Here is a 27,404-nt window from a genome sequence, read left to right on the forward strand (position 1 = left end):
TGCCAGGAAATGCATTACCAAAAATCTTCAATGTGGCATAAAGGCATGAATAATAAAGGTAAAATTAGCAGATTTTTAGCAGGAAGCTTTTCTGTACTAAGTACTCACGAGGGTAGACCAACAGTGAAAGGCCAACTCATCTCAGCAAAATATTTACCTGATTAGTAAGTGTTGTTTCTGACTGTCATCCACAGTGTGGTGCAGAAAGCCAACAAAAAAGCTGTGTTTGTTAAAGTAGCAAAAAGAGAGACATTTCTATAGCTGGGAGGTGTCTCAGACCACCAGGTAGTAGTATCAATAGCCAAGTCAAAGGTTCAAATGTTCGCTCCATAGTTAGCAGTTAGGAAAATTACTTAATCAATGACAGTATCCTCCTCTGAAGAATAGGGATAATAATATGACCTATTTCTGAGGGTTGTTGGGAGGACTAAAGCAATTAATACAGGTGAAGTACTTAGAACTGTTCCTGGCATAGGGTGACTGTGTCCTAAATATTATTAGATAACTACACCTTAAAAACTACAAAGCAATAGAAACAAGAAGTATGAAACTCACACACATAGTTACGCAACACTGCAAGGACTACAGTACTCTGCTGAATTTAGAAAGATATTACTTCATCTCATTTGTAAATACCTTTAAATATTTCATAGATCATACAGATGTTTCACATTCCACCTTGAAAGGCATGAAGCATCTTTCCTGAGAAAATGTTTAGAGTTATACACCAAAGAGAATGATCAAAAAGCCTACAGGTAATTCACCTTTTAGGATGACAAAGGTCTCCCATTATGCCTTTCGCTGAAGTGTGTTCTGCTTTCCTGAGTGTCAGTATGTTTGTATTTCTACAAGTTAGAGTTTTCTTTTACTTATAGCAATCACAAATTCCACCTGTAATTAATGCATTTATCAAAATTTAAGTCACTTTCATAAAATCACTAGACATATAATTCCAAGTTCATGAATTCAGATTCCTCCTGGCTGCAGACAGCAGCCACTGCTCCTTTGAACCCATAATGAATACCTTTTTATGGAGGTATGAGCTAACAGCACTGTGTTCTATACTTTCCCCTAAACATTCTACTTAGATAATATTAATAAAGATCAAAAAGAAAATCAGTCACAAAGGCAGAATCACAAAGTGTATTTCTTTGTGCTGATGTGTGGGTTGCCTCTAGCAACCGAAGTTCAATCCCAGCTGAAGAACAGCAGCCTCCTAAGGTGTTGTGAAGCAGCCAGAATTCTCGACTTTGGAGGGTTGTTTGGTTTGGGGAATTAGCTAAAAAGAATCTACTCCTTTTTCTGCCCTTAATTCAGTAGAGAATAACTCTCCCACTAACCATGGGTTAGGAGATGAATTTATATCATGGTAAGATATTTCTTATTATCCAAAAGTCAACTTTAAAATATATAATTTATTCACACACACACAGATAATCGCAGGTTCAGTACCAGAGCACCAATCTAAAGAGAATATCACAATAAAGTGAGTCACATGAAACTTATGGTTTCCCAGTGAAACTAAAAGTCATGTTTACACTATATTGTAGCCTAAGTGTGCAATAGCATTATATCTAAAAATATATATACATACCTTAATTTAAAAACACTTTATTGCCAAAAAATGCTAACCATCATCTGACAATGCAAGGTTGCCACAAACCTTCAATTTGTAAAAAAACCCACAGAGTCTGTGAAGCACAGTAAAAGGAAGCATGCCTGTATATTCTTCCTTATATTTATGTACAGTCAGCCCTCTGTACCTGCAGGTTCCACACTGACAATTGATTGAATCCATGGATGTGGAAACCATGGATACAGAGGGCCAACTGCACTCTGCCATTTTATATATGGGACTGAGCATCTGAATGGGTTTTGGTACCCGAGGGGGCTCTTGGAACCAATCTCCTGTGGATACCTAGGGATGACTGTACATAAAAACCACTATCAAAAGATCAGAGTTGACAACCTTAACCAGTTCCTTCAGCAAAAATCTGCCAAAAAAAAAATTCAGTTTTTTTTTTAAAGTTTAAAGAAAAATTCATCTTCCATCATGGGAAACCATCTGGTTTCTTCATCCATTAGTAAGTTTTGAAGAAAGAGTTCCTTTCTTTGAACATATATTGGTTTGATTTTCTGAAATGTCATCTTCCTGAAAAGTTATTGATGTATAAATTAAATATAATACAATATATTCCATTAAATACTGGCATTGAGCAGTTTTAATATGTAAATTTAGACTGTGTTTCAAGGAGTAAATAAGATGCAGGTAGTGATCTTTCTCACTCAGATCTTCAGCCAGGCGGCTCATTTCCGTAGCCTAACCAACATCAAATATGGGGTCACGCCTTCAGTCTTCAATTCACTGTAGAAAAGACCACACAATTATCAAAATCGAGCACATAAAGCTTTACTGACATAACTGCTGTACCACCTTCATTACCATCTCCACTACTGCTGTACTACCAAGTCTGAACGAATTGCTTTAACTGAATTGATGATGGTTAATCGATTGATTCTAATTCCCCATGAGGCACAGTAGAAGCACGTTATGGCTGCATTAACCTTAGGTAAATGCATCTGGTTGTAAGAGGACAGGAGTGAGGAAGAGTGAGAGTGTGTCTGCCCTTCTACTCAGTGAAGACATGCACCAGAGTGACTTGGAGATGGGACACACAAATCGACTGTTCCGTCAGGATGTTTTAGTTCTGTGGGTTTCTCATAGCCTAAACTTCTCTCCTCACTGTGTGAGTCTAGTTAAAAAAATATGCACACACACACACACACACACAAATACACACACGCACACATCAATATGTGTGTGCACACATATATGTATATATGTGTGTTTTATTGTTGCTGTTTTCTAACAACCTGATCCTTAATATCCAGCAAACCATTTCTCTGGTGTTCAACATAAGAAACATCTATACGTTCTAATGCTTGGGGGAAAAAAACTTTTTTTTTTTTTTTTTTTGCACTGACTGAGAGAATTCTATTTTATGAGTGATTTAAGAGATTTGCCAAGATTAATTTTTAAATATATGTGATGCTTGTTTTTCTTTGCATTAACAGCTACTTTTACATTCTAATTCCTCCCGGGAGTTATAATTCCATTCTACATTGGTGAATCTAGACTTACCAAACCATACTACCACTTACATTCTCAAACGGCCAATTGGTCAGATTTCATTTTGCAAACATGAGACCTACCATTATAGATATATCATTACTATTGGAATTTCTACCAAAATCATAAAACAAAGGGCATATTCATTCCAGTTATCCTATTTCAGTTAGGAAAATTTCCCATTTGACCTTTCCTCAGTCATAGGGAGAAAAAAAGTCTTTAAAACTACCTTTATTAATGAACTGCAGCTAAAGAACTGGCCATAGAAGTCATTCTCTCAAACTCATCCCCTCTGTACCAGCCTGAGTCTCATCACGCAATACTGGAGTCAGTACAATATGGAGACCACGTGTTGCTCCTTCCTCTCCTCCACTCTGGCTCCATTCCCTCCAGGGTCAAAACAGCTGAGATTGGCCATGATACCTCACTACCCCAAGAGGATGTAGCTGGTAAAGGAGCTAAAATCGACCATCCTCCCTTTCCTTGGAAAGTCATGCTTCCCTTTCTATTCTAAACGCTTCATCTCTTCCTGCTCTGAAGTGTCTGCTTCTCTTACTGCTTCTGAAATGTGGGCATTTCACTTCCTCTTTTAATACTTCTCGGGCTTAATTTTTCTTTATTAGACGTTGCAGGGCTATTGGCCAAAAAGTTAATGACTTAGCCTCTGGGGGCCCAAAGATTTTAGAAAACTTGATGCATAATGCTTCATCTCTAGTCTCTAATTACATACATCATTAGCAAAGTGAAGCATGGTTGCAGGGTGTCTTGAAGAGGGAGAAAGATCTACTTGAATCCCTAGACTGGGGCTAATCATAGGGGACCTGATTCTCCACGTCAGGCACTGTGCAGAAGAGAGTTTCAGAAAATGGGTTTCGGCCCTAGAGAGACTAGGCTGGAAATTTAAAAGTTGCTAGAACAGGAATTTTTTAATCACTTTCTAAATGATTCATGTAATTACAGACTATGTTTTCTTTTAAGTGATAATTTCATGGAATTTTATGGAAATGAGACTTGAGCCCAGAAGTCTTTTTTTTTTTTTTTTTTTTAACAAACCTGTCACTTCTGATTCTGTCAACATTAGAAAGTGATTTGATGGTTTCAACTATTATTTCCATTGCTTTAGGGGTCATTATCATTGCTTCATTAATTCGTTATTAGGTAGTTGTTGAAGACACTTGTCCTTAACAATGCAGGAAATAAAGTGAAAAACAAGGAACTATTCCTGCCCCCTTGACATTTACAATTGACTTGAGAGACAGACGTGGAAACTTAAATAAATACACATGATTTATGATTAAAATGCCCATTGGTAACACAGAAAATATGAGCAATGGAGGAACAAGGATGGTGGAGGAGATAATCTGTACTGTTTGGATTAAGCGTTGAAGCCAAGACTGGGCTTGTTTTATGCCAAAGAAGAGGAAAAAAATATCTAAATTTGTTCATTCATTTACTCATAAGGTAAGAATTCATATATCAGGTTTCAAGGATTCAGTGGTTAACAAGATTAATAGAGTTCCCACTCTCAAAGAACTGGGAGACAGACCGTAAACACGTGATTACGTAAGTATTAATTGAATGGATAATTTCTCAAGTGGTATAAATGTCAACCATGCTCAACAGGGGTCGTGAAGGCAGATGGTGGTGGGGGAAGAGAGGCCTTACCTTGTAGAGACGGCCTTGGATACCTTCAGCCTAGGAATTTCAGACCAAAGTGCCACTTTGGTTTTTAGTTCTTTGTTCTGAAATAGAAAACAAAAATTGTGCAGAGATCACATGTGTGTTAGCACATTTGCTAGCCATGTGCTTAGTGTTTCTGGACGACCCACCATCTACATCCCTCTTTAGCAGTAAGTCTGTTGTTCCAGTCACTGTATTAGAACACAGAATGTAGCCAGTTGCGAGTCCCCAAATATTACTTCTGAAAATACAAACACTCCTTGAAAAATGCATAATTTACCAAGGGATTCAAATTTAGTATTCTGACTTAGCCTCTGAAATTCAACAGCTGAACTCTCTGTTTCAATGTACAGTTTCTTTTATATGGACAGATGCGAAGAACTTCATGAAAGGACTCTATTAAAGAACCTTTTGAAAGACATGCACGATATTTATTGCACATTTGTCTTTCTTGTGCAATCTCTTGATTAGAAACTCCATGAAAATAGGCACCATCTGTTCTTTTGGTTCACGGCATCCTTAGCCTCAATTTTCTCATCGAAGCCTCAGTTTCTTCATCTCTAGTAGTAGTGGTCCTGACTACCATATATAAGGTGGAAGAAACAGATATCATATGACCATAATATTTTAAATCTGGAAGCACCTTGGAATTCTGGCAGATAATGCAATGGCTAATAACAGGAAGGGAAAGCGTTTAAGTTTTCAGGTACAAATCCTAGCACAACCACTTGCTACCTGTGTGACCTCATTTAGTTTACTTATCCTCTGTGCCTAATTTCCACATCTGTATTAACAGATATGATCATAGTCCCTTCTTCACAGGTTCTGAAATGAAATAAAAGTACGTAAACTACTCAGCTCGGTGTCTGGCACAGATTTTAAGACTGAAAGGCAGTTGGTTATGACTTTCTAGTCCAAGGACCATTATTATATCTAAAAACTGAGGTCCAAAGAGTTTAAGTGCCCAACATCTTGTTCAGGGCAGAACTCAAGATTCAAAGTCAGGTCCTCCGATAAATGGGAAGGAAATCCAAAAAAGAGGGGATATATGTATAAGTATAGCTGATTCACTTTGCCATACAGTAGAAACTAACACAACATTGTAAAGCAACTCTATTCCAATAAAAATTAATAAAAAGAAAAAGTGAAAGAAAAAAACCTCACAAAGTCAGGGCCTCCCAGTCCAGAGACAATACTTTCTCTACAATGCAGCCAAGCCAAACAATTTCTTTTTACAGCTCTGGAAAATGAGACTTTCCAGCGAAGACTCATGCCCAAGGTTGACTTGCCAGTTGGCTGCATGGGCAGGCCAGAAGTCTTTCAAGGATACATCTGCACAGAAAGTTCTGGGCCTGAAAGGTAACCGTGGGAGGAAGGCAGAAGAGGAGCCATGGCTTTCAAAGAACAGCAACACACCAGCTCCCTTCCCTTGTAGGAAAAGAAGGACTTAAAAAGTCATATAATTGAAGTTTAAAAGTTATTTTGTAAGACTCCAGCTGCTCGTTTGGAGTCAGCCAGCACCAGAATGCATGGTTTGGGGAAATAGACACCAGAATTTTGATGGAAGAGAAAGAGTTAATAATTCTGAGTACCTAGCAAATGTCAAGACTTTTGCCTGGTGTTTTCCAGACATTCTTTTCTTCGATAAAACTCATCTCTGAGGAGTAACTTTCATTGTTATGTGTGTGAAAGAAATAAGGCTGGCAAAACTCAAATTGACGAGGAACCTTGCCTCCAATGACCCACAGGTAGTGTATGCAGCATGGGTCTGCAAATGTGCAGCCTTTATGCAGGCCCGTCTGACTCCAAAGCTCATGCTCTTTTCCCTGCAAGATGTTATTTTTCTGTGACCAGAGGAATTTGCCCAGCCTCGTTATATTACAAATAAGCAATCGGTGGACCCCAGGAGATAAAGAGATTCAGTGATTTCTGAAAGGATTCCAGGTATGATATATAGGAAAGAGAAGACAGCAAACTGTCAGGGAATTAGTCAACAATGAATCTACCCCAAACATCCAGCCCCCTGCAATACACCCAGTTACTCAGTCCCTGCCATGTCTGCAGCACCATACTAGGAGCAGAGGGAATGTGACACAGCACAAGAAAGGATAGTACCTTCCCTTTTAGTACACGGGATGCACCGTATGGTGGAGGTGATAAATATGTGACCATTCAAAAATTAAAAATAAATAAATTAAATGCGATTCAAGAGATGCCATAAGGCAGCCAGTGATTCAAAGGTATAAACAGAAATCAGTGTGACTAGAATAATTTTCCTACACAAGGACGTTTAACCTGGACCTTGAAGACAAGGTGAAATGGGTTAGGTGGAAAATAGGGAGAGAAAAAAGATGACGGCACAGTTCTTAAAGTGTAGTCCTGGAATCAACAACTGGAACATCCCCTGGGAACTCATTAGAACTACAAATCCTCAATTCCCAACCAAGCCATTGGATCAGAAACCCGGGGTGGCCGGGTGATGTGTTTTAAGATGTTCATCAGATGATTCTGATGTCTGCTCACATCGGAGAGCCACTGGACCAGAGTAGTTTTAAATGTTGGTTGTATATTGGAATGACCTGGGAGATTTACAATCTAGTGATGCCTGGGTCCTACCCCCAAAGTTTCCATTTAATTTGGTTGTAATCTAGGTTCAGGAGTTTTCAAAACTCCACAGGTGATACTAATGTACAGTTAAGATGAAGAACTACTGAACTAAGGAAAGCAGAGACAAGATGTGAATTTTGTACCTTCTTATCCCTCAGCATCTACACGGAATAATAACTAAAAGATGGAGCAAAAATCTTCACACATGAATCATTTCACTGTGATATTTCAAGAGTTAAGCACTTAAGTCTCACTCAGGAAATGTACTTCAGATTTGACAAATGGATGATATAGTTGTTCCTTGTATAATGGAGATATATCGAATATACACTCCAAACAAGTGCAGGCATATATCAGGGCCAAGTACGTGGCTAAGAAAAACTCCCCTCTGTACAGTACTTTACAAGTTATGAAGCACAACTTGAAACACAATATCATGATGACAACAAGCATTGGAATAAAAGTATTTTTGTGGCTGGACAAGTATGTAGAAGCTATTTGGAGTTTTTCCAAAATAAACTCCTACTTTCTCAAGTTGTTGCCTTCCAAACAATGCAGAAGCATAAGAGTTATCAGTTTAGACTATCTTTATTTTCATATATTTCAACTTCTGTGATGATTTATTTCATCTACTGGATTTAGGTCTTTATTTTTTTATCTTATTTTTTTGCAGTACACAGGCCTCTCACTGTTGTGGCCTCTCCCGTTGCGGAACACAGGCTCCAGACACGCAGGCTCAGCAGCCATGGCTCACGGGCCCAGCCACTCCACGGCATGTGGGGTCTTCCCGGACAGGGGCACGAACCCGTGTCCCCTGCATCGGCAGGCAAACTCTCAACCACTGCACCACCAGGGAAGCCCTAGGTCTTTATTTTTGATTCATAGGCTTTCATATGCTTTTCTTTAACTAGAACAACCAAATGCATGAGTTTTCATCATTGGTTTACAAAATTACAAATCAATGACCAGACTAAGTCCACCATTATTATGATTCTATCCAAGGATAGTTCACTGACACAGTTTTCCAAAAGAACCTAATTTTTGCATACTTAAACTTCTAGCAACATGCTCTTGGAAGTATATTAAATTTTAGGGATGATGGTGATTACATAAAGTAGAATACTCTTCAAAGCCTAGAAAATGGAGTCATTTCTGAAGATGCATTTTCATATGAGCATGTCATTAGTGAAGAAGTTAGAAATGTGTGAAATGTGAGATGAATTTCAGAGCTGTAAATTAAGATGATGAAAGATATGCCAAAGTAGAAAGAAAAGTAAATAATTTTGGCAGAGTTAAGCAGAAATTTTCTGGTGATACTTAGAAGAGGTTTAAAATCCTGAAAGATTGAAAAGAAAAAAAAAAGGACAGAGTTAGATGAGTGAATTTTATCCCCTTGTGTGTGTGTAGTGGGGGGAAGTCCTTGGTAGGATAGAAAAGAATACACAGAAAAAAAAGTATTCATTTCCATGAGTCAAAAAACTGGAAAACAGAAAAACATTTAATGTAGTAACTGTGACAATGGCTAAAATATATACAAATGATCCTGCAAATTTAACATTATATCTGTTCATTTCTAAATATATATCTTTTTTTTTTTTTTTTTGTGGTACGCGGGCCTCTCACTGTTGTGGCCTCTCCCATTGCGGAGCATAGGCTCTGGACACGCAGGCTCAGTGGCCATGGCTCATGGGCCTAGCCGCTCCGCGGCATGTGGGATCTTCCCGGACCGGGGCACGAACCCGTGTCCCCTGCATTGGCAGGCGGACTCTCAACCACTGCGCCACCAGGGAAGCCTGAAATATATATCATTTTTAAATACAACTGTGTGTATACTGACACACATGCATATCTGCACATGCACACACTTATTTGATCACCTAGATAAGTAGATATTGGGGGATGAAAAGCATGTGCTTCAAAGTCAGGAAGACTCAAATGCAGCCGAGTGATTTTGAACAAGTGTCTTAACTTCTCTGAATCTCAGTTTAATCCCTGAGGGAATAAATAATAACCTTCTCCCAGAGTAGCTTTGAAGATTAAACAAAATGAAGTATGTAGCATGCCTTAAAAGAGATGAGTTATTATGGATGAGAAAACTATGCTGTCTGTATGGTTTAGAAAGTTGATGTCTTTAAAAGGGTTATGCAGCTCTGGTGACCAATTTTTCACAAACTGAATCGGCTCACACTGTTATTTCTAAATAGGATAGTCCTAAGTTTGTGTGCAAGGTAGTATACCCCTGCATATGTCCTCCCAGTTTAAGATCTTCATAACGAAGTATCGACTAGGGCTAGACTAGAAACAGGTTCACTCCAGCTCAAGCACTTACTAAATTCAGGTACCTGGTCCAAGATCACAGGCTCACAGATGCTCTCCCCGACTCCCATCACTTTATAACTGTCACATTGTTTTACTCTTCTCGGAGCAGTTACCCCTCCCTAATTAAGTTGTGTACTTACTTGTTTATGTATTTACTGTATGTATCTTCAATTAAAATAAAGCTAGATGAAGTCAGGACAGTGTGTCCTGTTCCTACCATGTACCCACCACTTAGAACATTTCCTGGTACATCATAAACACACAAAACTATTTGCTGAATAAATAAACTAATGTGGCTTGGCCGGGCTTTTTAAAGCTGAAAAGGGCATTGTAACATTCCCTGCAGTGAAGGAAATGATTTATCTATTGAAGACAATAAATTTTGAGGTCATAAAAGTCATTCATCAATACTGCTATTATCTGAAGACTTTTTTAAATAAAAGAGAATGTTAGAAAATAGTAGTTTGAATCAACTTCATACAGAGAATCTCAGGCAGTACTGAGAGATGCTGCCCCATCAACATGGGCAGACTGCATCCAACCAAGAAGTTTCCATGAGGGGAACACAAGCTATTGCTTCCTCCTATCACACTAGTGGCTAGTCTGCAATTATTTGCTAAATTTGGGGATATAGAAGCAGTGCAATGGAAGCAATACATTATTCTGGTCTAGCTATTACACCAAAAGGCCAATTGGATAATGTAGTGTATAGGTTAAGTTGCCAGTTTACTTAGGACAATAAAATTACCTTTGGGGATGATATAAATAGAGACACAACTAAAAATATAAGATTGAATTAGAAGCAGTAGCACCATTGATGCCCTGACTCTGTGATGAGGGCTAACACTTAATTAGACATGACCAGAGCCTATGACCATAACAAAAGATCAGAGAAAGACAACAACGTCTCCAATTAAAATGTATTATAGATGTATGATAATTAAAGCAGTAGGGCATTGGAGCCAAATAGGCAGATACACCACTGGAACAGATTTCCAGCATAAAAATTTAGTCTAGGATATATCAACATTTCAAATTCATGAAGGAAGGCCAGACTGCTCAATAAAGTGAGACAGCTAAAAAGTTAGGCCCCTACCTTACACCGGACTGCCTTGAATTACAGATAAACTTGGATCTAAATGAGAATTCCGCCTCAAAATAGGAATCTGAGCACGTGTGTTTTTCATCTCTACTTTCTTAGATTTCATTAGAATGATACCAAAGGATTTTTTTTTTTTTTTTTTTTTTTTTTGCTGTACGCGGGCCTCTCACCGTTGTGGCCTATCCCGTTGTGGAGCACAGGCTCTGGACGCGCAGGCTCAGCGGCCATGGCTCAAGGGCCTAGCCGTTCCGTGGCATGTGGGATCCTCCCAGACCGGGGCACGAACCCGTGTCCCCTGCATCGACAGGCGGACTCTCAACCACTGTGTCACCAGGGAAGCCCCCTCAAAGGATTTTTAAATATTGAAATCCCTTAATAATAAAGAGGAAAAAAGAGGGCTATTAGCAGATCAGAAATGTCAGAACTGAAAGACCAAAAGTGAGTAAAGAGTTAACTGCAAGAGCAGAGGCAGCTGCAGGTGAAGCTGTGGCAGCTGAGGGAGATGTCTGATCCAGCAGACATGGAAATTCAGAGAACACAGATCAACAATCTTAAAAACGGATAGTTTTCGAGTTACCAATTCAACTTCTAAAAATGTATCTTAAGGGAGGAAGTAATTATACAAATAATCAGTAATGTTTGTAAAAGTCTGTTGAATTCATTGCTATTTACAAAAGCTCTACTGGAAAACAATCCAACAGCAGGGATTAAGTTAACTAAATTATTTCATAGCAATACAGTGGAAACCTTGGTGGCTCTTTAAAAAGATAATGTAAATTTAATTTGCCTGGTAAGCAAAGACTTTCTTGTTATACTGTTCTATAGAGGAAAAGAGCCCTTAGCATGGCCTAAAGGCTTTTTATGATCTAGCACCTTCCTACATTTCCAATGTCATCCTACACTATTTACAGCTCTTTTAGATTAGAAGCACCCACAATGGCCTGTTGTCTGGCTACCTGACATGCCCTATGACCCAGTTTTCCACAAAGGTCATATTGAAATTCATTTTCTTAGAGAGATTGTTCCCACCCACCAATCTAAATGGTCCATATACATTTCTCCATCCAGGTATTATTGCCCAGAGTATTTTGTCCTTTTCCTGCAGAACCTTTCCAAGATATTATTAGTTACATATTAATATATTTGTATCTGTCTCCCTCACCAGTTAGTAAATTCCAGAGAGCAGGGCTCATGTCTATTTTGTTCAACATCGTTTATCCAAATTTAGTGCCTACACCATAGTAGCCACTCAATAAGTATTTACAGACTTAACGTAACTAGTGATATGAGAAAATTGTTGAAACAAATAAAAGTTTAAAAACACAATAAAATGATGCCATATATAGTCTGTATCTCTAATATATACACACAAGTATGTAACAGGCACAAAATTCCCACAGAAATAGAGATATACACAACTGTGCTGAATAATTGCCCTTGGATGGTATGTTTGAGTGGTTTTCTTGTTATATTTGTTCATCCATATTTCCTAATTTGTATGGGATGAATGACCATGTTAGTTATGTAAAAAAATAAAAAATAGTTATTAAAATATTATAAGAAAAATATTTATAAGAAAAAATATTTTATCAAGTAACATTTGTCAAAAGGCCACTACATAAGAAAAGTTGGGAGGAAATGCCTTTAAAGACATTTCTTAAGAGGAGGGGGCTCTAATGCGACATAAATCACATCACCTGATGTAAACTAACCAACTTACATCTTACTTAGGTGAGAACCTAAGGAAAACCCAAGATGCGACGAGCTTACCCTCTAAAAGAAAGAGAACAGTGGTCCCAGGAAGGTAGAAACGGCAAAACTGGGGGATGGTTACACAACTTAAGTTGCAAAATATTTACAACCTCTTTATGTTATTATGATTTTTTTCTTCTGTTTGAGGAAAGCAGAAAGAATGTGGTGGTAGAAAGACTGGTGAGGCGTGTGCTGGGAGTCCGATCATGGAGCTCCGCTCTGGTCTGTCCTGGGGAAGAGAAGAGCTCCAAAAGATGAGCAGATTTCCATGGAAGACAGAGCATCTCTGTACTCCACAGGACAGGACAACGTGACACACAGAGAAGTCACAATGCTGAGGGATGAAGTAGAAAAGGTGACCAGGTCTAGGCAGTCCGTGATGAGCTATTCAACAGAGACAGAAGGGGTGACACTGAGCGCAAAGCAGTACTGGGCTGGAGACACCTGGGGGTCATCAGGTGCTCCAATAACCACAGGGCTTCTCTGTACTTCCTGTGAGGCAGGGGTACCACCAGCCTAGGACTGCAGCTCAAGGCCTGAAAAGGGCTTCCCCAGTCAAGGCGGGGATGAGTGGGCACAAGTAAAGCACATCTTACCACAGTGTATTCTAAAGGTTGATGATAAGTTTTACAACACTGAAGCATAAGAAAATCTCAATTGGCTTCTTTTTTTTTTTTTTTTTTTGCAGTACGCGGGCCTCTCACTGTTGTGGCTTCTCCCGCTGCAGAGCACAGGCTCCGGACGCGCAGGCCCAGCGGCCATGGCTCACGGGCCCAGCCACTCCGCGGCATGTGGGATCTTTCCGGACCGGGACACGAACCCGTGTGCCCTGCATCGGCAGGCGGACCCTCAACCACTGCGCCACCAGGGAAGCCCCCCAATTGGCTTCTTGAAGTAGGTGAGCCCTGAGGCAAAGCTTGGAGGCCCTGATGGGTATGGATGGAGAAAGAGGAGGAATAGGACGCCTCAGGACGGGGGAAAGAAACAAAGACAGGAGACAGCAAACCCGGCTATCTGGCTAGAGCTGAGTTCACGCAAGAGGGGCCTTGGCCAAGCTTCTAACTCAAGTCCACATCGAGAGATAGTATCACTGGTCTCCCCAGTAGAGAAAGTATTCTGGAACATTTGAATAAACTTTCAACAATTATTTAATAATATTTAATATTAATAATTTAATAATATAAAATTATGTTTAATACTTAACATTTTAATAATTATTAAGAGTACCTCCCCCACAGAGCTATAATTCTTATACATAGAAGATGCACACACACACTCACAAAAAGACATTCATACCCACATAGAGACACATGCATGTCCTCACACATACACATAGACACAGTCACACACAGACACACACATTCACATACAGACATACTTGGACACAGTGTCACAATGGCACACCATTGCACACAAGCACTCACACACACACAGGACACATTCATACACAGGCTCACAGATATACTGAACACACACACACTCACATTCATACTGAAATATAGAGCAGATTCCATCCTTACCTGGGCTTCAAGTATGTTCACTTTTTCTTTCAGATCTTCAATTCTTTTATCTTGTTCTTTTAAATTATTTTTTAAGCCTTCCATCTAAGATTTAAGGAACACAAATGCAAAAATCTTGTCAGGCAACAGAGAATAGTTCCTTAAGTCAGAGACTGTACAGGTTTCTGTGGTCAAGTAATGCTTATCAAATCAACAAAATTAAATCCCAAGCATTAGCGGACTCAGCAGGCTACAGAAAATAACAGGACAAATTGGCACCTGGGGACGAGAGCACACAGACAGTGCAATTAAACACTTTCATCTTTAGAAAACCTGTTTAAACCAAACTCAGCAGGAGTGCATCCTGTGGGAAGCAACACTGGTCCTTGCTGTGTGTCTCAGCCACTTAACGTTTTCATCCTGCACAGGCAGAGGCCAGGGGACATGATGCAAGGCCGTGGTCTGGTATGGGGAAGCTCCCTGCGGCAGAGATCTGGTCAACCAGCAGTATATTAAGGTGAGCCCACTTTGCTTTGGAAGAAAAGCATGTGTTAAGAGACAACGTGGAACTGGGGGATGTGGGGTGATATCCAGGACGGTGCCAGAAGAGAAGAAACACGTGGATTCCAAGGCTAGCTCTATCATTTAACTGCTGTGGGCCTCGGTTTTCTCATCTGTAAAATGAGGACACGGGATTCCCCCTGTCCTCCCTGACTCTCAAGGGCTATGACTCAATCCTCTGGCTGTTTGGTGAGGTCCTACCGCAGCAAGCATGAATGTTACATTTATGTCAAGAAGGCATTTGAGTTAGTTGGGAGGACTCCTTTTAGAAACAAATATTGGGTAGTTTTTAAAAAAAATGAATGGATGAAGTTCTGGTTTTAAGTCTAAACCAGATCAATACAAATCTTGACGTAAACTGTATGAGTATGCAATTCACCATCCATCTGGCTGCCATCGCGATGACCTCTTCTCTTTCACCTGCCAAGATGTTCCCAGCGAAGAAGGGCCAGGTTACAGCCCTGTGCTAACACACCCTCTACGTAAGTTAACCACTTATGAGGTTATGAAAACAGATCATTTCTTCTTCAAGAAAGGGCTGAATCTCCTAATCTACAAAATCTGCTAAAGAACAGTGTGCAGTATCTGGCTCAGAACACTTAAAAAAAAAAAACACCAAGACATCTAAAGAGCAAACACAATTTCCCAAATATCTTCATTGAGAACATCACAGGTGTCGGCATGGAGACAAAAGAGGACACTGAAAACAGAGCCTTGTCACATGGGGATAAAAAGGAAATGTCAATGGGGAGAAGAATCTCAGTGCTCATAGAGTCCAGGCAAGCCATGTGTGTTTGGTCTTCTCACTGTAAACATACTAGCTACCAGAGAAACACACTTGATTAATCTGACCTCCTGGATGACACTGCGCAGGTTCTGATGCTGGGAGTGAATCACAAACTGCAGATGAGAGATCTGCTCCTGGAGGAGGGAAATCTCCTTTTGAAGATCCTGGCAACTGGAAATGCAAAGGAAAAAAGAGAAAGATTTGCTAAAGCATTATACAGCTATTTTTACAGCTGTGCTACCAGGATCTCCTCACACATGACTCTGCTACTGGGCAACATGTGGGTAAGATGCCCAGGGTCCCTTATGCCAAACAAGACACACTGAAGATAAACAGTCATGAAGCATGCTCTGATTAGCTCAGACATGAACTTGAATGAGAGGATCAATTCATGTCAAAAGCTCCTCTCTGGCCACCCATGACTCCCTCCCTCCAGCAAGTAGTTGAGTCAAGTTGCATCGAATCAGGTGATGCACTTATATATCTAGTCTGTCTTACCTAAGAGCATCCACAGACCTAGCATCCATCAGAACACACACATATGGGATAGTAGGGTTAGAACATGGGGCCAGGAATGGAGACTTAACACACATATCAGAAACCAACTTCCAAGGATACAGGGGTTAGTATAGGTTGTGAATTGCCTGTTTTGTCTTTTTTTTTTTTTTGGCTTCCTATTTTTGTTAATTCTACTACATGTAAATAAGGCAAGGAAAGAAAAATTAAATTCCAGCTAATTTTTTTTTTTTTTTTTTTTTTTTTTTTTGCGGTATGCGGGCCTCTCACTGTTGTGGTCTCTCCCGTTGCGGAGCACAGGCTCCGGACACGCAGGCCCAGCGGCCATGGCTCACGGGCCCAGCCGCTCCGCGGCATATGGGATCCTCCCAGACCGGGGCACGAACCCGTATCCCCTGCATCGGCAGGCGGACTCTCAACCACTGCGCCACCAGGGAGGCCCCCAGCTAATATTTTGAGTCCACATTAACCATGGTGAAGAAAGATGAGTGAAGTTTGAATTTAGATTATTCATCCTTTCCCAAAGCTCCATTTAAGTAACTGGCATTGATTACATGGCTTTTGACTATTTCTCTTCTTGCCAATATTATTAGAGTTTGAGGCAAAATGCCTTGAGACAAGACCACTAAACTTGGGAGCATTGTAATTTTGGAGTCACATAACCTTTCTAAGCCTCAGTATAACAGGTATAACAATCCCTACCTTTACAGCATTAAAAGATTATACTGTACACTTAAAGAGATAAAGTGAACATGCTTTCGGAAAATGAGCGTTTTATAAAGTAATATATTATTTTAGCTTATTAAGGTTTCACATTAGTAGCCAACATCCAATTCAATCGCAATTCTGATTTTCACAGTCTCTACAAATATTACAAAGGTCATAGAAATTCATGTGACACTACAGCGGAACTTGTTCTCGTTTTTTAAAAAAGTCTCCATTTTGTTTTACATCATGTACTAAAACATTGCTTCTCAAACTTAATATGCATTGGAGGATCTTGTTAAATTGTCAGGGATCTTGTTAAGATGCACATTCTAATCCAATAGGCTGGGGAAGGGCTTGAGAGTCTGCATCTCCAACATCCTCCAGGTGTTCTAGTGATTTTGCTGGTCCATGAGCCAGGCTTTGAGTGCTTTGAGTAGCACAGCACTAATCCACTACAGTTGTCTCAATAATGTTTAATATAAAGTCACTCAAAGCCGAGTAACTTTCAGGCAATTTGTAATATTTAAGACAGTCTTGATTTTTTCCCTTGTTCAGTTTTGTATGAGAGAGCTTTAAAAAAGAGTTTGGGGCTTCCCTGGTGGCGCAGTGGTTGAGAGTCCGCCTGCCGATGCAGGGGACACGGGTTCGTGCCTCGGTCCAGAAAGATTCCACATGCCGCGGAGCGGCTGGGCCTGTGAGCCATGGCCGCTGAGCCTGCGCATCCGGAGCCTGTGCTCCGCAACGGGAGAGGCCGCAACAGTGAGAGGCACGTGTACCGCAAAAAAAAAAAAAAAAAGATGAGTTGTGGACATAAGGATCAAAGTGACACAGAAGGCAAACAGAAATCTGGCCCACAGCTGGTGCTAAGATTCAAAATTGCTCCAGAGAGAAGGGGAAAAAAGAGAAAAGAAAAGGAGGAAAGAGAAGTCAGACTCAGGACTTTCCTGGGGAATAATGAGAAAGAACTTGGGATGCTTTGCAGAGCCAGGTCAGCTTTGAAAATTCATAAAATATGAAAATACTGTATATTATTAAAGGTGAGTATTCAAAATGGTCCCATCGTGTCTTATGATGACCCAGAACTCAGGGACTGAAAGGAAAAAAAGTCTTTAGAAGGATGGGAGTGGGTAGATATGTTCTCCAAAATAGAAAACTCAGGAAATTTCCCCATGTATTTCATGAGAATATTACCATCAAGCTCACTGTAAATAAATAAAAATCTGAAACAGGTCTTAAGATGGAAGAAAAGTATTTCTGGAAGCACTCTGGAAAGTGTAGGGGTTTCAGACTTATCTGCATTATACACTGGAACAGTGATTTAAGGAAGTCGCAAAAAAAAAATTCTCTTAGGTTTGTTCAATAAACAGAAAACCTAGTCATCCATTTAAGGTCTTTGAACGTGAGAATATAGCTAAATAAGCTGCATTTGAGCTCCCTTTAATCTCTGTTATTTATCTTTCAGTTGAAGCACTCAGTCTTAATGTACTAAAGCAAAACAGTAAGAAGAAACATAATGAAGGCCAGGCCTAAGAAAGGAGGCCAAACGTCTGTATCTAGGATTTATGCTCTGCTTCCCAATGCCTCAATATAAATACAAAGTCAAGGTTGAAATTAAAATAGAATTGAAAACTGCTGCTTCCAGAAAGATGTAGAAGATGTGTTTTCCCCTATTCTTCCTATTAAGTCAACCCAAAACCTGAACATTATACGTCAACAAACACAAGAAGACTCCGAAAGGTGGAAAGAAGAAGGAACACTAGCTCGGGACCCTGGGATCCAGGGAACAACACAATGGTGACTTCCCCGGGTTTTCTTTTTGCTTTATAGATGCTAGGCTTGGCGCTGAGAAAGTCCACAGCCTAGAAACGGCAATGGGAGCACAGAAAAAGCCCAAACAAAAAGAGAGGAAAACCTTGGCTCCACCCTTTTGAGAAAGGGAACTGAAGATGCTCTCTCAAATCACTACGGATGGAGAGTGAACAGAGTACCATTTCTGGTCTTCTTCATGTTAGATTCCCTAGTGCTCAAGAGAGGAAGTCAATCTTATCTTTAACTTGCAGAAATGTGAAAGCAAATGGTTTGTCTTTAGTAACATAGGATAATGGTAGAATAAGTGCTAGGCAAGAAGCACATCCTCAATCTCTCTGCTGGCCAATGTCTGCCAAAGACTTGGTCAAAGGAAATCAAGATCATGGAGGACTGTCTCTCCATCCAATTGTCAGGATACTTTAAAATCTATTTGGGGGTTAACTTCCACCACCCGAGGTAGCATTATTGAGTCCTGCCACACTGCCCTCTGCTGCTCACTGTTCAAACGGCTTTGACTGAATTGTTCTTTGGCGGCATGGTATCCTTTTTTTTTTGCGGTACGCGGGCCTCTCACTGTTGTGGCCTCACCCCTTGCGGAGCACAGGCTCCGGACGCGCAGGCTCAGCGGCCATGGCTCACAGGCCCAGCCGCTCCGCGGCATGTGGGATCTTCCCGGACCGGGGCACGAACCCGTGTCCCCTGCATCGGCAGGCGGACTCTCAACCACTGCGCCACCAGGGAAGCCCAGGAAGCCCATGGTATCCTTTTTAGAAGTATTTTCTGAGGGGCTTCCCTGGTGGCGCAGTGGTTGACAGTCCGCCTGTCGATGCAGGAGACACGGGTTCGTGCCCCGGTCCTGAAAGTATCCCACATGCCGCAGAGCGGCTGGGCCCGTGAGCCATGGCCGCTCAGCCTGCGCATCTAGAGCCTGTGCTCTGAAACGGGAGAGGCCACAGCAGTGAGAGGCCTGTGTACCACAAAAAAAAAGTTTTTTCTGAGGTACAGCTTCTGTGTTTACTATAATGATTTTGTTGAAGACATTGTTCATGGTACTTTTTACGAACATATCCTGGAAATTTTTCTCTCTGGCCTTATAGATACATTAAAAAGAACTGGACGTTTCCTAAAGAACTGGTTGGGTTTAGTCATTTGGACACTGTGAATCACAAAACTAATCATAATTTTCTCGTTGGGTTGGCTGCTAGAAAATTTAAAATTGAATCAGTGGTCCACTGTGAGCACGTGTACACATTTTGTGGGCCAGCCTCATTATATTACCTGTTCTTGTATCTCCTTGGCCTTCTCACCTAATCTATTTCCAGTTAAAGGATTATGTTACTTTTATGTAGTTTTTGTAAATGATCTTACATTTTCTTAGAACTCAGGGTACATAAATACATAATTGCAAAGGGTATGAAGAACATGAGGATGGCCATATTTGCACAATCCCAGAACATAACCCTTTTAAGTCTTTATAAATTGTACTTATTATCAGGGATTAATGCATTATGCTGTTTATAGGAATGAAAATTCCAGAAGAAATAAAAAGAACTAGATACTGAGAGACAAAATGAATGCAATAAAAGTGGCAACTGAAACTATGTTGCATGTACCAGATGCTGCTACTTCTGGGCACACTACTCATAGCCAGGCATTGGGCATATGAATAACCCCATATGGAATTCCCACTTGAGAGAGAAGATAGTGAGATTGGTGGCATCCTGGAGCTTCTTTGAAGCTATGAAAATATCATACTAGAGTCTACAAGGACTCAGGTTTCCTGCTATTTAGGATTTGATGTTTCTTTGGACCTTTATGGTGGCCATTACTAAATGTGAGTCCCCAGTGGAAGAGAGGGAAACTGACGATCACAACCATAAGAATAGGAGATGCCAGGTCCTTACCTTTCCCAGGCCAGACCAAGGTGAAAGAATAAACAAGACGTAGGTATAGCTCTGTTCACATTTCAACCAAAACTCAGGAATATGTATTATTATTGCCAGTCAAAATCTTCCCCATTGTTGTTTTCAGTGGTAGCACTAAATGGGCGGGGGATGGGGGGGGTGTTTAAGACAGCCCTCAAAACTACCAAAGATAAGTGTACAATGTAAGTAACAACAGTATGCTTTGACATGCAACCACATCTTCAAGATACCCTGTTTCTTCCTCTAAGGAATGTACCATCCCTAAGCAGCTTCTACAGGTACGCTGAAGCCAACACACTACTTGTCTTTACAAAGCTCAAATGTGTTCCCCAAGGGATAACTCTAAAACGGGCCTGTGTGTTTGTCTGTGACATCACAGGGCAGAGAGAGAAGTTGGAAAACTGCCTTCTGCTTGTAGCCACACAGGGGACTGAGGAAACCAGTCAGAGAAAAGGTCTCTGGAGTTTCCAGAAATAAGAGAAAAAAAAGTCGTCTCCTCTATAGAAGAACAAGCACAGGCTTTGCTATGGCAATACTAGAGCCCAAACTCCCAGCCCTACAACTTCTGGAAAGCTGAGTGATCTTGACAAGTCATGTAACCAATTAGAAGCTCTGTTTCCTTCCTGGAAGGTCGATGGAAAGATTAGATTAGATAAGGTACCTCAGGTTATTTATAAACTGAAAGGCACTGTGCATGTGTCAGCTAGTACTGGTGGTGGTAGAAATATGGGTCAACCTTGTTTTTAAAAAAGATGCTTCTGCCTAACCTTTTTACTCCCATTAACAGTAATTGTGAGTTTCTGCTGTATAACAAAGTGAATCAGCTATACATATACATACACACCATTGTAAAGCAATTATACTCCAATAAAGATGTTAAAAAAAAATAATTGTGAGGATTAGCTTAACATAATGGTACATACATGTCCATATGCAAGAAGAAACTCTTTTTCTTCTGAATTATAAAAACTTAAAAGTTATCATCCTCAGAGATGTTTTCTAATATTAGAAATGCCAAGTTACAACATATTGAATTTTTTATCTCTTTATCAGAATTGTAGAATGAAACTCACTGCAACTCAAGAAAGTCATGGCACCTATCAAACTATCTATGTTTAAGGGAAATTAAATCACACATAGCCCCCTGCTCAGGGAAGAAGCCCTAGGCTATTCTTTGAGTAAGGGGAGACCACCCACAAGGATGGGAAGGGACGCCTGCCAAAGGCTATTGGTTGGATGTCAATGCAGGGGTTGGTCAAGATGATCTATCTGTCCAATACAGGAAGTAGTATTAGGCCAGTCAGACTCTTTCCTCTGGAATCTGAAAGGAAAATACAGAGAATACAAACCAGCTGGTGAAAAATGGTGGGAAAAGGTAATGAATCATCCAGGAAGAACAAAGAACAAGAAAAGAGTGAAACTGCATAAACACGCATCACTAAGTGGATCAGCAAAATAATCTGGTTTTTCAAATCACATTAGGTGCTAAAGTGTTGTCCTCCTGTCTTCCCATGAGTACATCTTCTTTATGGCCATATCTATTCAGTCTTAACCTAACAGAAATCCTATTTATGGTAGCTTAACCAAGTCTCTATTGCTTTAACTAAAAGAATCTGACTCATACTGATTTCATTTTCTTGTCACTTAGCAAAGTGAATACCTCTACACATGGCTCAAAATAACAAGTAAAATAAATAACTGTGATACCTACAATTTATGAAAACTGCACAAGCCAGGATGTTCAAAACCTTTCTGGAAACACAGAAGCTCCATTTCCCTCAAGATATTTCTAAAACCTCCTCAAGAGTTTTTTGAGAATTCTTTATCCTGACTGCTCATATATAGCAGAACTGAAAGAATAGATCAGTGTGGTTTTTAAAACCATTACATTTTTGGCTCAAAGACTGACAAAACCTCTATTATCAATAAAAAATCATGTTTTAAAGAATAAATCAAACTCATTGTCTGGACTCTTAATGCAAGGCACAGTGTACCAGCTGTAGTTCTGCTGCATGGAAAAGCTCTCTTTAGGGAAAAAAAAAAAGAGGTAAGCCAAAAATTTACTTAGAGTTAAATTATGAGTATATACACGTAATTCCAAAGACTTATGGATATTTTCCATAGTATTTCCTTTATTCTCTACAGAGATGTACTGTGCTATGAAACTCAGAATTCCACCTTCTGGGGCTATATGCGTGTTCACAGGGAAGCATATGAGGAAATTAATATCAGTGGTATCCCAGTGTGTTTCAAATATGTTGGTACAATTGCCAGGGTCAGCCCAGTTCTGGACTTTGGCTTATGAGGTCCAATGAAGAGAAAGAGAGATAATGGGAAAGGAAAAGGAGATAGGAAAAAATCAAAAGACCAAGAGGAAGTGATGTCTGAGCATATGTTATTCAATAAATGAGAAGAAGAATGTGTACATTTTGAGATTCATAATAGTGCCTAGAGCAATAGCTCTAGATGGATGAACTAAGATCTTGAAATAGATTTGACTTTGAATGTTATATCAGAATATATAATGATTGTGGTAGGCTTAGAATTAAAAGAAAAGAAAAAAAAGAAAGGAAAGGAAAAGAAAAGAAAAGAATAAGTTCATGAAATTTCATATGATATGAGTTATTCTATGATATTCCAGAGAATTTTTCTAACAAAAGCTGAGTAGTCAAGCCATTCGATATCCATAAACCCATAAATCCATCCCTACCCCAGCACACAAGGACCAGGACTGCTTGTGGATTACGAGTATTTGTAAGTAAGTTCCAAGAACTAAGGATGATTTTCACAGTATTTCCTTCATTCTCTACAAAGTTGGGAGCACGACAAAACTATCTTACTATTCCACTTGCGGGCTAGCTAATTTAAGGCCAGATGTAGCAGAGATCCATCAACAAAATCAGAAGCATCAGGGGAATGGAGACCTCAACAGCATCCTCTTCAGCACCAAGGGTAAACAGGGAGGGGACAGGCTCATTCACTCTTCAAAAGGATTAACGAGCCACCACACACATATACACACACCAGTTTCCCTGTACCCCCAGTGACCTCTGCCCTGTCCAGATTCCCCAGTGGGTAGGGAGGGAGAGGCACATGGCTGTTAATGCTAAGAAATCTCCCTTCCTCCTGCACTTTCAGGCTTCCTTTCCCTTGGGGGATAGTTGCTTTCTATCCACTGGTCAGTGGACCGGAAGAGAGGAAAGATACCAGGAACTGCTTTTACTTAGGATATTTGCAAACCTTTTAGCATATGTAGCGTTGGATTTGAGATGCAGCAGCTTGTTTTCCAAGGACAGTTTTTTTTCTAGCAGTGTCCTCTTTTCCTAGGAGAAAATAAAATACAATTTTTGCTCATTTCTTTTCCTTTATTTCTCTCTCTCTCTCTCTCTGTCTTTCTCTCTCTCATTCTCTTTCTATGTGCGTGTGTGTTCAGCAAGGAATTCTTGCAAACTGTTTGCAAAAGATGCTTCTTGTAATACTAGAAACATGTTTTGAGCTAAAGAACTAATTTCATATGGAGCTGTTACAACCCACCCCAGTGAAGTCCGGGGCAGGCATTCTCCAGCATGGTTTACAAGTGTAGCAGGGAAGAGCCAAATCTGACTCCATGTTGGATCTGTTTCTTTTACTTTAACCTTTGCTTCCCATTGTTTTGGTTCACTGAAAGGATACTGTCTATACATAACGGCCTGCCTCGGGGAACCCTGCCCCTCTGCCTGACTGTTAAACCAAAGTGCCTTTGTTCAGGGAAACATCCAGACCCTGTTCCACCCGTGGATGGCTGCAAGAAAGAAGAAATTAACACATCCCCTCTCCGAGGCTGGCCATTCCAGGTGATATTTGCAAAACTATGGCCTTTTTACTTTACTTCCTCATCTCCTCCCCCTCTGTGCTATAAAAGAAACTGGCATCCAAACCCCGATGAGATGGTTATTTTGAGACTTTAGTCCGCCATCTTCTCTGTCTGCCAGCTTTGCCTCAACACCTCGTCTCCGATTTATTAGCCTGTCGTGCGGCGAGCAGAGCGGTTTTGGACTCGGTAACATAAGTCGCTCAAGGACAGGTCAAGACTAGTTGTCTTCACTGCCCTCGTTTGTCTGGAGAGCTTCGCTTTGGCCTCTCCCCCAGTCCACTGCTCAGTCAAACTTCTCTTCTGTCTCCCCATCCCGCCCTAAATGCTAACTGCCTGCCCATCTCTCTCTAGACACTGGCTCTCCCATCATTCCATCTGCTTCTCCTCCGGTAGTTTGAGTTGTTGGTATCCAAGGGTATTATTGCACTTGTCTTGATACCTACCTGCTTACATGGCATCTGTCAGAGGTAGAAAAGTAGTAAATGTATATTTAGTGAAGGATCAAGGCCATAAGTGATAAAGTCACTTCCTAATTAGGATATAACAGAAATGTTGACATTGTGAAATAATCCCTAAAGAAATGCCTTATTGTCATCATTAAACCAAACTCTCTCCATCCAACAGGAAAATAGACAAGTCCATGAAAAACCAAGCTGGGATGATTGTGTTCTTTTTTATATCTGATGGAAATAGATGTTTTGACAGTATTTACAATGCTGTTTAAAATCATTCCTTCGGTAGTATTTATATGGGTAAAATACAAGACAGCGCCATTATAGCAAAAACCTCAGAATGTCTTTGGACATGGACAGGACTGGTTCTGAAACTTGGTGACTGTGTTAACTTTTGCCAAGGTTTTAACCCCTCTAGACCTTATCACTGTTAAGAAAAATTAGCCAAAACTTGTAAATCAAAATATATTATTTTAATGTCATATTGGGTCATTGTTTAATAACCTGACACAAGGGTTTTTTAATTCTCTTGGAGAATTTCTTTGTGTGTGACTTTATTATTTATTATTTGATTAGAGCCCTGACTTTGTGAAGTTGCATGATAATTTGTGGGTTTCTGACTGGTAGAAAAGGTAATCCCAAAGGTTATGGTTTATTGCCTTAAAGAATATTAACTACCTTTGTATCTAACCTAGGAATCCTATTCTATATTCCTTTTTTCAAAATGCACGTAAATAGACAATTTCAAAAAATATTTTATTTAAACCAGCTTTACAATCTTACTGGTTCCCTCATTAATTAATGAGTTGACTAAAACATCTGACATGTATTCATTCTATATTTGTTTGAGTCATGTTTTGACTTTTTGTTTGTTTGTTTTTGTGGTACACGGGCCTCTCACTGTTGTGGCCTCTCCTGTTGCGGAGCACAGGCTATGGACGCGCAGGCTCAGCGGCCATGGCTCACGGGCCTAGCCGCTCCGCGGCATGTGGGATCTTCCCGGACCGGGGCACAAACCCACGTCCCCTGCATCGGCAGGCAGACTCTCAACCACTGCGCCACCAGGGAAGCCCTGTTTTTGACTTTTTGAACATCCCTAAGATGGGGATAATACTATCTATATTGAAATGTTGGGATGATTGGAGATGTATGAGAAAGGTCTACATGCTTCTCTGAAACATATTAGGACCTCAATATATAATAATTTGAAGGTGCGAAATACTTCTTATCTTATGTGCTCTGTTATTTTTTAAATTTATACTTTTTCAAAAATTTCCTGTAGCATTCTTGTCACATGTATTAGATATTATTCTGCTATTGTGTAGCCTTAGTTGATCTGAGGGATCAAGATACTCTTTGCAAGCTTCTTATGACACTTGGGTCATCAAAGAAACACATCACTGATAATATATTTTGAATTTATAGGAGGCAAAATGGTGTTTAACAAACATTCTTTCTAATGGACTTACTCTCAATTCATGAATCTTTTATCACCAGGGTTCAAGGAGACCAGACAGCTGGACAAGTAAACCTTCTGCCTTGGTCAAGCCTCCAGTATTTAGCTTGGACTCTTTTTTTTAATTTAATTTTTATTTTATATTGGAGTATAGTTGATGTACAATGTTGTGTTAGTTTCAGGTGTACAGCAAAGTGGTTCATGTACACATACATGTATACCCATTCCTTTTCATATTCTTTCCTATATAGGTTATTACAGAACATAGAGTAGAGTTCCCTGTGCTCTACAGTAGGTCCCTGTAGCTTGGACTCTTAATGCTCCTTCTCTGACAGCACGGAAAATCACACTACATCAGCTAGCACTTCTCAGGGACAGTGTCTTCTGGGAAGGGAAAGGCGTTCACAGCACCACCGAGTGGGCAATCCACTCTTGCCAAAACCACACCTCTGAAGAGCATAAGAGTTCCCTCACCTTATTGATCAAGGTGGAGTGGACACCAACTTAAATCATTGCCATATGTTAACATCTAAATGATTGAGGAACCAATGGTGTCCTTTTTATCCCACATCAGAGAAGATGTGGGCATAATGGAAAGGATTGTGAACTGCTAATTGGAGGACTGTGGAATAGTCCCTCATTCGCACTGTCCTCGTTTATAAAATGATGATGAGGAATTAGGTGGTCTCAAAAGAGCCTTTGAGCTCTAAAATTCTAATAGAGCTAAATCAATGACACTGGGAAAAAAATATGATGCAACAGAAGTGCACTGCCAGCCAAAGGAACATATGCCATATTAAAATGCTCTTATTGGGCGGTTTTGCTGGCTTATCACTGTGTTTATGGAATTCATTCTCACTGCATTCCTGATTAAAGTGGGACAGATGGTGAAGGTTTTAAGTAATGCGTTCATTACCAGACCTCATACCACTAATGGCTATTTACCAGAGCAGTGACTTGTGCAAGTGAGTAGAAAATGAATCCTTCTCCAGGGGGTACCCACCACCAGGGCAGTATTTATCAACCTGTGTTGTGGATGTTTATTTTTAATTTTCATTTCCTTTTTGAACTCATGGCCTTTTCTTATTAATACAAAGGTCTCAGTACCCCCTCCTCTCATTCCAATACACACTTCCCTCCTGAGAAACCCTTCATCACAGCCTTTATCCTCAGTATCTCCTTAGACCAAGATGTTACCAAGCTTTGCTTCTTATAGTTTTATTTATTTGCATGATCATTTTACAAATG

At 40.2% G+C, this 27,404-nt stretch overlaps 1 protein-coding gene across 4 annotated transcripts in view; it reads right to left on the reverse strand.

The window, feature by feature from the left end:
• Positions 1–1,395: 1,395 nt before the first annotated feature.
• Positions 1,396–27,404, reverse strand: part of CCDC68 (coiled-coil domain containing 68) — a 51,302-nt gene continuing 25,293 nt past the window's right edge. For 3 of the 4 annotated variants that reach the window (XM_081253345.1, XM_081253343.1, XM_081253342.1), the window contains 5 exons: positions 23,636–23,718; positions 15,503–15,608; positions 14,111–14,194; positions 4,796–4,872; positions 1,396–2,365 (listed from right to left, as the gene is read on the reverse strand). In XM_081253345.1, coding sequence (XP_081109471.1) covers positions 2,308–2,365; positions 4,796–4,872; positions 14,111–14,194; positions 15,503–15,608; positions 23,636–23,718 — 408 coding nt within the window. In that variant the 3' untranslated portion in view covers positions 1,396–2,307. The remainder of the gene's footprint in view (positions 2,366–4,795; positions 4,873–14,110; positions 14,195–15,502; positions 15,609–23,635; positions 23,719–27,404) is intronic. The other variant, XM_081253344.1, reaches the window with a different exon arrangement.

This window comes from Mesoplodon bidens (genome assembly GCF_964165515.1).
Source record: "Mesoplodon bidens genome assembly, chromosome: 13".
Taxonomy (NCBI): domain Eukaryota; kingdom Metazoa; phylum Chordata; class Mammalia; order Artiodactyla; family Ziphiidae; genus Mesoplodon; species Mesoplodon bidens.